The 11939-nt window shown below is 42.8% G+C and overlaps 1 protein-coding gene across 1 annotated transcript; it reads left to right on the forward strand.

The window, feature by feature from the left end:
* Window positions 1-525: 525 nt before the first annotated feature.
* Window positions 526-2275, forward strand: LOC125508382 (cytochrome P450 94C1-like). Its single transcript, XM_048673079.1, has one exon. The coding sequence runs from the start codon at window positions 627-629 to the stop codon at window positions 2151-2153; it is 1527 nt and encodes a 508-aa protein (XP_048529036.1). The 5' UTR covers window positions 526-626; the 3' UTR covers window positions 2154-2275.
* The last annotated feature ends 9664 nt before the right edge of the window (window positions 2276-11939 follow it).

The raw sequence follows: 11939 nt of genomic DNA on the forward strand, positions 1-11939 counted from the left end.
CACTACATGAGAAATTGGGTCGACCACTATATGCGTATGAAAATGAAGCCGGAGTCAATTTCTACAAAGATACTGAACACAATTCAGGAACATTAATACCCTCATTCTTAGGATGTAAAGCTGTGTAGAAACAGAAGTCCCAGAAAACTACCTCGTGATCAGCATCTAAAACCCGAAAAGAGGGAGCAGCCCTTTCTGATTTAGTGGCGAACGAGCACGATCGAAACGTTGCGGGGCCGAAAAATGATATGAACACGAGGAGGAGCGGAAAAAGATTGTCTTAATCATGTGCTCGAGGGACCCACCTGTCATGCAGAGTCCGTCGTGGACCCAGCTGTCATCCACCGTGTTACATGAAGGAGCGTTGAGCGGGCATGAGCTGGGTACACGCAAAAGTACCAGGCAGCAGCTAGCGCCAACGTTGGGTTTGTTTAAAGCACAAGCGCACGTGTTCCATGCGCATCTTCCCCCGTCCACCCACATTATATATAGACAGGGGCCTCCTCGACTCTCCCCACACCGAAGCTCACATTTTTCCTCGTCGTCTCCCCGGAACCCGCTCGACATTTGCTTTCCCCTTTGCCATTCGTGCGACTCGTGAGAGCAGCTAAGCTAACCGGAGAGCGATGGACGCCGTGGAGTTGTCCTGGGGCGCGCGGTGCGTCGGGCTGGCCTTCTTCGTCCTGTCCGTCCTCGTGGTGGCGCTCGCCGCGGTGCTCCTGCTCGTGCGCAGGTGGCCGTGGTGCAGCTGCCATGTCTGCCGGACGTACCTCACGGGCTCCTGGGCCAAGGACTTCACCAACCTCGGAGACTGGTACGCGCACCTGCTGCGCGAGTCGCCCACGGGCACCGTCCACATCCACGTCCTCGGCTGCACCGTCACCGCCAACCCGGCCAACGTCGAGTACATGCTCAAGACCAACTTCGAAAACTTCCCCAAGGGCAAGCGCTTCTCCGCGCTCCTCGGCGACCTCCTCGGCGGCGGCATCTTCAACGTCGACGGCGACGCCTGGCGCCACCAGCGCAAGATGGCCAGCCTCGAGCTCGGCAGCGTCACCGTGCGCTCCTACGCCTACAAGATCGTCGCCCATGAGGTGGAGACCCGCCTCTTGCCCGTCCTCACCGACGCAGCCGACAAGGGCAAGGTGGTCGACCTCCAGGACGTGTTCCGCCGGTTCGCCTTCGACACCATCTGCAAGATCTCCTTCGGCTTGGACCCGGGCTGCCTCGACCTCGACATGCCCATGTCGGACCTGGCGAACGCGTTCGACACCGCCTCGCGCCTCTCCGCCATGCGGGGCGCGGCGGCTTCGCCGTTGGTGTGGAAGATGAAGCGGATGCTCAACATTGGGTCCGAGAGGGAGCTCAAGAAGGCCATCAAGCTCGTCGACGACCTCGCGTCGGCGATGATTCTACAGCGGCGGAAGCTGGGTTTTGAAAATAGCCATGACCTCCTCTCCCGGTTCATGGCCTCGGACGGAGACGTGCAAGCCATGGACGACAAGTACCTCCGCGACATCGTGGTCAGCTTCCTCCTCGCCGGGCGGGACACGGTGGCCTCCGCGCTGACCACGCTCTTCCTCCACCTGTCCAAGAACCCTCAAGTCGCGGCAGCCATTCGCGCGGAAGCCGGCGGCGACAAGCCGTCCACGTACGAGCATCTCAAGAGCCTGCGGTACACGCACGCGGTGCTGTACGAGAACATGCGCCTGTTCCCGCCCGTGCAGTTTGACTCCAAGTTCAGCGCTGCCGCCGATGTGCTCCCGGACGGAACCTACGTGGAAGGAGACTCGCGCGTGATGTACCACCCGTACGCCATGGGCCGCATGCCGAGCATCTGGGGCGCCGATTACGAGGCGTTCCGCCCCGACCGGTGGCTCACTGGAGCCGGTGGTTCGTTCGCGCCGCCCAGCCTGTACAAGTACCCAGTGTTCCAGGCCGGCCTCCGCGTGTGCCTCGGCAAGGAGCTCGCCGTCACGGAGATGAAGGCGGTCAGCGTGGCCGTGGTGAGAGCTTTCGACGTGGAGGTTGTCGGAGAGAATGGCCGCAGTGGCTGGGCGCCAAGATTTGTGGCGGGACTCACGGCGTCCATCAGCGGTGGGCTCCCAGTGAGGATCAAGCGCGCTTCGACGTCGAGTGCAGACTTCAAATAATTACTAGTGAAAAACTGGGATGCGCTAACAATGTACATATATAGAGAGAAATAAGTAGGAGATATCAGTAGGATAGTTGTTTCTTTAATAAGAAAATCAACACTTTCATCCGTTAATGTTCACCGTTATTTCCAAAATTTCATGCTTAATTGTGCTATAATTTCAGAAAATCGACCGAAAAAGGAAGGTTACAGGTCTTAGGCATCTAATGAGACCAAAACACTTGATAAACACATATACGTTCATAAATTCATAGACCGGAATCCTCCCTATTTCTATGGCTGATACTCCACTCTCTGACTGAGATACGTTTCATCATCCAAGTATTTAGTAATAAAAAAGATATTGCCTTGGGGATGATGACATACTCTTCATAAAAATAACTTCTTCTCGAGCATTATATAATCATTTACCTTAGCGCTAGTAATGCAAATATACAAGCATTTTTCTCTTACATTCACTAAAGCAGTTACTTGTAAGATTTTGTACCGAACTGATGAATACCACTGGTTGCTTTCTGATATCCCTGGCTAATAACGTAGTGACAGAATGATAATACTATTGGGCCCTGAAGATCAAGGGTTTTAAATATCTTAAGGGCCTATTTGGTTCCAAATAAGTCACCAACTTATAAGTCGAAAAGTGAAAAAAGTGACTTATTTTGCCAAACAGACCCGACTTATAAATCACCCCAACTTATAAGGCATAAGTTGCTCCACCCCAACTTAAAACTTATAAATCGCCCCCTTTTGCGTGGGTCCCACCACCTGCATGATGTTGATTGGTGTGGAAAGGTGTGTCAGGTGATTTATAAGTCAGATGACAACCAAACATGCGTGACTTATAAGTCACTAGTTTTAAGTCACCTGACTTATAAGTCGGGTGACTTATTGAAACCAAACAAGCCCTAAGAATCCTTCCTCGATATGAGAAGTAAGATATCAAATCCGCGGAGTTCTCCTATGAGCCAATGATTAGCTCTGCACTCAACTAAAAAACTTTTTCATTGTCCCCAACTTAGTCAAATGAAGTTGTCAATCTCACTAGCTTTGTTAGCTGCAAAGATTAATTATTGTGTTTGGCACTGTTTTTTCTATGCAAAAGAACAAATATTCAGAATATTAAAGAACAATAAAAGTGTAAATTGGGGTTGCATTTATGAGGAATAAAGGATCCGATCCAAAATTACCATGCCTATGACGTCTGAGCCGGAGAGAGTAGTTTTGATTGATGATTGCGAGTATTCGCAGACTTGATGAATCAATATGATCGGAATGACAATGACAAAGTAAGCTAATGAATATTACTAGACATATAGAGTTAACCATAATGCAAGCACGCAAGACTTTCCAGAGCAAAAGATTGCGGAGGATTCTCAACAATCGATAGCGTTACGAAGTATTTTGTGGAATACATAAATAGCTGGGGATGCTTTTTTTTTGTATTTTGCGTTTCCTACTCATAACTAAAGATAGAAAACAAGTGCATAAAATAAAAATTATTTAATGATTAAAACAAACAAGCACACACACGAGAATATTCACCCCACACTATTGCTCCCCGGCAACGGCGCGAGAAAAATGTCTTGCTAACTCACAAGTATAGGGAATCAATTGTAGATTTTTCGATAAATAAGAGTGTCAAACCCAACGGGAAGCTAAAGGTAGTATTTATATTTCCTTCAAGTTCTATCAACCTCCGATATAACTCTACGCACACTGAATGTTCGCTTTACCTAGAATAAGTATGAAACTATTTTGTAGGTGTGATGCTAGAACTACTTTGCAATTGCAAGAATAAAACAAGGAGTACTTTGGGAGATAATAATAGTTAGTTGTTTAGTATATAGATTTCTATAAAACAAAAGAAGTATTTTGTCCATAGGCAATCAATAACTAGACTGGTAATCATTATTGCAATTTTATATGAGAGAGATACATGAGCTAACAAACTTTGCGTACTTGGATCATATGCACTTATGATTAAAACTCTAGCAAGCATTCGCGATTACCAAAAATCATTAAGGTAAAACCCAACCATAACATCAATGACGTGTTCGGTAGGTCTCCAGCTCCTGCCTCCGTTGACTCTACGAGTGGAGCTGGCCCGAACGCCCTGACTCCGCGCCTGACTCCGCGGAGTCGCAATGGAGAAGCTGGCAAGCGTCGTAGTGTAAAAAGCGAGGAGTCGAGGAGTTGGTCTTTCCCGGATCTCAGAAAACAAAGAAGTTGAAGTTGACTGAAATTACATAGGGATGCCACCGCCAAGTGAAAAGCTAGCGTACCGGTTCGCTATCTAATCCTCTCCCGAGGGTGAGCTTTGCCTCGATGACCTCAAAAACGGGTTCACGTCCCAGCCTTTTTCCCAGGCCTACAACTAGCAGCCCAACAGCTATTGCCGACTGGGCCACAAAACGCTAAATGGGCTTTCAACCTGGAGGAAAACGACCGAATCCAGAAGCTATGGTGCTTTGTCTCAAAAAAAAAAAAAGCTATGGTGCCGAACGAAACGCTACTTCTGGTTTTTTGGATTTTTTTCAAAACTATGACACATTTTATAGCAAATTCGAAAACTATAGCAAAGAGTGGAAAAAAAATATCAAAACTAGCACCCCGTCGGCCACGCGTGGGCCGAAAAGGGTGTTTTCGGCCTCCCTTTGGCCGAAATGGACTTTTCGGCCTTGCCTTTGCCGAAAAGGTGCGTACCTGGGCCGAAAAAACCTTTTTGGTCAGGAGTATGCCGAAAAGTCCTTTTTGGTCAGGAGTAGGCCGAAAAGTCTCTTGGGCCCATCTTTTCACGTTAATGGTTGACCGAAGTAGCATGGCTCCACTCTTCGGCTTACGTTAGGCCGAAGCGATTTTTTTTAAAATTTTGGTATATAAATACTATGCAACCATTGCCCATCTTAGACATTGAAAAAATATATTTTCACAACCCTTTCCCCTCAATATTTTCCTGCCAACTCTTTCCCGCCACCCGTTTCCCGCCAACCCCTTCCAGTCATATGTTCCTGCCATCTGTTTCCCGCCAACCCCTTCTCGCCATATGTTCTCGCCAATCCTTTCCCGCCATACCCAGTATACCATTAAATAAATTCTTCATATTAAAAAAATCATGTTTCTCAAAATCTTTTCACTTTTTTTAAATGGCTTCACAATTCAGAAAAACATTAACCGTATATCAAAAAAATATTCAATGTGTCTTCAGAAAATTTTTAGCTTATACTACAAAAATGCTCAGTGTATATTTATAAATTGTTCATCACTTAAAAAATCAATAAATGTTTGGAATTCTAAAATTTTGTTCATGTGTTCAATAAATTTTCACGTTTTAAAAGTTTGCTCGTATTTCAGAAATTTTTATTTTAAATAATTATTTAAATTGCTAAAGTAAAATTGTTCACTTTTTTTGAAAATGTTGACTTTTTATAAAGAAAGGGATCGGTTGTTGTACATTAGCCAGATGCTATCCTATTTGTCTAGTAACACATATACCGAGCGTGAGGTCAGGTTTTTGACTCCATCGCTTGCGCTTTTATCCCATTTTTTTTTAAAATATGAAGAATTTATTTAATGGTATACTGTGGTATGGCGGGAAAGGGTTGGCGGGAATATATGGCGGGAAGGGGTCGGCGGGAAACGGGTGGCAGGAACATATGGTAGGAATTGGTTGGCGGGAAAGAGTTGACGGGAAAATATTGAGGGGAAAGGGTTGCGCGAAAATATATATTTTCAGTGTCTAAGATGGACAATGGTTGCACAGTATTTATATACCAAAATTAAAAAAGATCGCTTTGGGCCATGCAACTTCGGTCAACCATTAACGTGAAAACGTGGGCCCAAGGGACTTTTCGGCCTACTCCTAACCAAAAAGGTCTTTTCGGCCCAGGTACGCACCTTTTCGGCCAAGGTAAAACCGAAAAGTCCATTTCGGCCAAAGGGAGGCCGAAAACACCCTTTTCGGCCCACGCGTGGCCGACGGGGTGCTAGTTTTGATTTTTCTCCACTCTTTGCTATAGTTTCCGAATTTACTATAAAATACGTCATAGTTTTGAAAAAAAAACGGTTTTTTGTACGCGGAGTTGGAAGCTGGCGACGGAAGCTGGCGATGAGGATTTTTGGGCTGTGGAGAGCTACCGAACACACCCTAAGTATCAAGTCTTCTTTATCCCATACGTAACAACCCACTTACTCGAGTATAAACTTCCGTCACTCTCGCCACCCACCATAATAAAATCATGAATGTATTGCAACCTCCTACAACGAGAATCCCTCATGCTTGCGTGACAGAAGGGCACCATAGGACAACACCAATAAAACATACAACTCTAACCAATCACGATCATCAATCAACCATAGGACAAAACGAATCTACTCAAATATCATAAGATGACCATACATCATTGGACAATAATATATAGTATTAAGCACCATGCTTAAATAGAGATTACAACGGGGAGAAGAGGTCTTACACCACTGCATAGAGGAGGAGAGAGTTGGTGATGACGGCGGCGAAGTTGTTGGTGTAGATCGCGGTCATGATGATTACCCCAACGATGTTCCAGCGCCACTGGGAGAGAGGGGGAGAGAGCCTCCTCCTCCTTCTTCTTCCTTGGCCTCTCCCCATAGATGGGAGGAGAGTTCCTCCTCTGGTCCATGGCCGCCATGGTGGCGGAGTGGCAAGAGCCCCTCCTAGATTGGAGACCTCTTTGTTCCCTTCTATTTCATGTTTCTGTTTTCTGTCCCTTCATCATTTCTTAAATTTCGGATGATCTGTTACTCTGATTGGGCTGAAATTTTAAGGGGATTTTTATTCATAAATTATCTTTCTTGCGGCGAAATAAGGGAAGAAACCGCCTTACAAGGTGCCCACTACCCACCTGGGCGCGCCTGGCCCTCCCAGGCGCACCCTGATAGGTAGTGGGCCCCTCTAGCACCGTCTTGCATTGATTCTTCTTCCAAAAATTCACATATATTACAAAATAAATCTTCGTAAATTTTTATCGTGTTTGGACTTTGTTTGATATGGATATTTTGCAAAACAAAAAACATGCAACAAACAGGAACTGGCACTGGGCACTGGATCAATATGTTAGTCCAAAAAATAGTATAAAATGTTGCCAAAAGTGTATAAAAGTTGTATAATATTGGCATGAAACAATTAAAAATTATAGATACGACGGAGACGTATCAACATCCCCAAGCTTAATTCCTGCTCGTCCTTGAGTAGGTAAATGATAAGAAAAATAATTTTTGATGTGGAATGTTACCTAACATAATCTTGATCATTTAATCTAATCATGGCATGAATATTAAGACAAGAGTGCTTCAAAGGAATAGTCTATAATTTGACATAAAGACATCAATACTGAGGCATCCCAACAAACAATCATGTCTTTCAAAATATCAATGCTAAAGAACGGTATCCCTACAAAATCATATAACCTTGTCATGCTCCATCTTCTTAACACAAAGTATTTATCATGTCCTACCCCGATGTCAGCCAAGCAATTGGTTCATACTTTTTTAACGCGCTTTAACTTTTTCAACTCCCACGCAATACATGAGCGCAAGCCGTGGATATAGCACTATGGGTGGAATAGAATGCGGTGGTAGAGATTAATATGGAGAAGACAAAAAAGTTTCACATGGACGCGGCTAATTAATGAGTTATGAAGATGCCCATCAATTGATAATGCGAGGAGTAGGGATTACCATGCAACAGATGCACTAAGAGCTATAAATGTATGAAATCTCAACTGAAAACTAATGGGTGTGCATCCAACTTGCTTGCTCAAAGACCTCAGGCATTTGAGGAAGCCCATCATCGGTATATACAAGCCAAGTTCTGTTATGAAAAATTCCCACTAGTATATGAAAGTGACAACATAGGAGACTCTCTATATGAAAAACATGGTGCTCCTTTGAAGCACAAGTGTGGTAAAACATAGTAACAATGCCCCTCCTCTCCATTTCTCTCATTTTTTATTTTTTTCTGTTTTTTCTTGGGCTGTTTTTGGCCTCTCTTTTTTTTCTTCCTTTTTTTCATTTTGCCCGGAGTCTCATCCCGACTTGTGGGGGAATCATAGTCTCCATCATCCTTTCCTCATTGGGACATGCTCTAGTAATGAATAATGATGATCATCACACTTCTATTTACTTACAACTCAATATTACAACTTGATACTTAAGACAATATGACTCTATATGAATGCCTCTAGTAGTGTACCAGGATGTGCAATGATCTAGCGTAGCAAAGATATGAAAAAAGGATAAGCCATGAAAATATCATGCTAGCTATCTTACGATCATGCAAAGCAATATGACAATGAATGCTCAAGTCATGTATATGATGATGATGGAAGTTGCATGGCAATATATCTCGGAATGGCTATAGAAATGTCATAATAGGTAGGTATGGTGGCTGTTTTGAGAAAGATATAATGGGGCTTATGTGTGATAGAGTGTATCATATCACGGGGTTTGGATGCACCGGCGAAGTTTGCACCAACTCTCGAGGTGAGAAAGGGCAATGCACGGTACCGAAGAGGCTAGCAAATTGCGGAAAGGTGAGAGTGCGTATAATTCATGGACTCACATTAGTCATAAAGAACTCACATATTTGTTGCAAAAGTTTATTAGCCCTTGAAGCAAAGTACTACTATGCATGCCCCTAGGGGGGAGGTTGGTAGAGTTAACCATCGCGCCCCCCCGAACTCCATGCAAAGGAAGACAATCAATAGCAAAACCATGCTCCAACTTCTTAGCATAACGAGAGACTATATGTGCATGCTTCGGGAATCACAAACCTTAATACCAATATTTCTACTAAACACAATCACTCACTAGTACCTCCCACATATTATCATCTCTATATCGCAAAACTATTGCAAAGAATCAAACATATCATATTTAGTGATCTACAAGTTTTATGCAGGATTTTATGACTAACCATGTGAGTGACGAATTCTTGTTGACTCTCTAAATAAATATAAGTGAAGTAAGAAAGTATAATTCTTTCTACAAAAGACTTTTCCATGATTTAATAAATATAAGTGAAGCAAAAGAGTATTCTACAAATAACGGTTTTCCATGTGAATAGAAACAGGCAATCCAAACTTCAAATGATATAAGTGAAGCACATGAAGCATTCTATAAAGCCATACTCAAAAGATATAAGTGAAGTGCAATGAGAATTCTATAAATAAACCAAGAAGTATCTCATACCAGCATGGTACATTAAAGAAAAGTGAAAACTAAACACACGAGACGCTCCAAGAATTTACGCATATCATGTGAACAAAACAAAAACCTAAACATACCGATACTTGTTGAAAAAAGATGGGATGCCTTCCAGGGCATCCCCAAGCTTAGACGCTTGAGTATCCTTGGATATTTACTTGGGTTGCCTTGGGCATCCCCAAGCTTGAACTGCTGCCTGTCCTCCTTCTCCTCATATCGAAACCTCCTCGATCTTTGAACACTTCATCCACACAAAACTTAACAAAACCTTCGTGAGATCCATTAGTATAATAATGCAAATAAATACTTTAAGTACTGTTGCAAACACATTAATATTATATTATTGCATTATACCTATTGTATTCTAACTTCACCATGGCTTATACCCCCTAATAAAATCCATAGATTCATCAAAACAAGCAAACATCTCAACAAAAATAGAATCTGTCAAAAGCAGAACAATTTGTAGTAATCTGAACATTGACCATACTTATGTAACTCCAAAAATTCAGAAACATTAGGACAAAATAAAAAAAAATTATAGCAGTACTATGTAAAAAATTCAGAATTTTTTCATGTTTCAGTAAAAAAAATGTAAATTCACACACTACAACAAAAGTTTCTGTTTTTGCACCGCACATACCAAACAAGCAATTTAAACATCCTAAAGCCAAATCTTGGCACATTATTTTTATAATACAATGGATTTTTAAAAGGGGGTAATTATTTTTGTTGAAAATTTTCTATAGTTAAGATTCACAAAGTTTCCATGGGCGTGAACAAAGTTCAAGGACGCCCCCACTTCAACGGTGTTCGTCTTTCTCACTTTCACTTTTCTTTTTGAAATTTTTTAGATTCCCCCCTATATTTTTTGTTTTAAAACTTTATAAAAGCACACAATATAAGTAAATGACTCTCTAAAACTTCTGGGTTGTCTCCCTGGCAGCGCTTTCTTTAAAGCCATTAAGCTAGGCATAAAGTGCTCAAGTAATTGATCCACCTGGATCCCAAGGTATATCAAAACCAACTTTAATTAACAATGATTTGTAATTTAGTAGTGAGCACAAAGTAATATATCTCATGTAACAATGAAGTCTAACTCTCTTCTGATGCATCGATATGTCATAAAAGAACAATTCATGCACACAAGGTAAAGGCTGATACATGCATAAACAGTTTCTTGCAATTTTATTGTGATAGAAACATGGAGAGGTGGAAATGTTGTTCCTCTCTCATAATAATTGCAAGTAGGAGTAGCAAGCTATAACATCCCAAATTTTCAATTTGGAATGTTATACATAGGTCATCAATGCATATCATATTTTATTGCATTTTGTTTTGCGATCCTAGAAAATGCTAAGCAACTAAAGGACCCACGGAGAGAGTTGGGGATTTCACTATTTTCATATTTGAATTTTCTCAAATATTGAAAAAGGGGATCATTTTGGTTTTAATTATTTTTCCTCGCCAAAAATATTTCAAATTAAAATATATGAGAGGAGATAATATGACTTCTCCAAAATAAATGAAATATTGGGGGGAAATGTTAAAATCAAATAAATATTTTTATCTGGATTTTATTGCTATTTTATTTAAATTAGGAAAATATGCATTATTATTAGAGGACCGTGAAAATTTATTTCAGGATCTGTGGACTTCGTTTGGTTTTTCTTTTATTTATTTTACTCTGTTCGTTAAAAAAAATGAACCGACCTACGGACCATGCCCGAGCCGGACTTCCCCGACCGACCCCTTTAAAAGGCGAGGCCCGACCGCCCCGCCAGCCCCGCCGCCCGAAACCCTAGTCGCTGCCGCGCCTCGTTTTTCGCGCCGCCACTGCCTCGGTTTCTGCGCCGCCGCCCGCCACCCGCGCCACCACCCAGTGCCGCGGCCGCCACCGCCGGAGCCCCACCGGAGTTAGCCACCACCGCCGCCGGTCTTTTCGCTTGGTTAGATAAAAACCGTCTTGGTTTTCCGGAAAAACCCTAAATCTGTTTTTTATATAGATTGGTTCGGTTTTTTGTCGGTTTATTTATTTAGCGAAGTTAGTCCGTTCGTTCGTTTTAACGAACGTTGTTCGTCGGTTAGGCTCAGACAGCGAACGTTCGTTCGTTAGTCTTTTATTTTTATTTTCGGCCAGGGACCTATCCGCGATTATTTTTATCATAGATTAGCCTCTGAACTTCAAACCCTCGCCGTTTCTTAACTGTTTGTCCAAATCCAGTGAAACCAACGCCAAAATCTTTGTCTCGAACCCCTCTCTCTATGTAACCAACTTGAACAAGGTTTTGACAAATTTAAAATTTGGTTTCAAGCAGTTTTGTCTATGAAGTTCTTTTGACTATCATTTCAGTTCCGCAGCTCCGATTCGATTGATTCTTTTTGCAAATCGAACCTCTTCAATTGAACTTTCAGCTTGGGTCTTCTTATCTGAAGTTTTACCCTTGCATCTTTTCCTGAGTGCTTATGTATGCTATTGTTTGTTTGCGATAGAATTCCCGGAGTGCGCAGCGTGCTACTACGAGTCACTAGGTTTTGCGGATCA

This window comes from Triticum urartu, chromosome 5 (genome assembly GCF_003073215.2).
Source record: "Triticum urartu cultivar G1812 chromosome 5, Tu2.1, whole genome shotgun sequence".
NCBI classification, from domain to species: Eukaryota; Viridiplantae; Streptophyta; class Magnoliopsida; order Poales; family Poaceae; genus Triticum; species Triticum urartu.

Coding starts and splice junctions, on each gene's coding strand:
- LOC125508382 (XM_048673079.1), top strand. CDS start 627: ATGGACGCCGTGGAGTTGTCCTGGGGCGCGCGGTGCGTCGGGCTGGCC.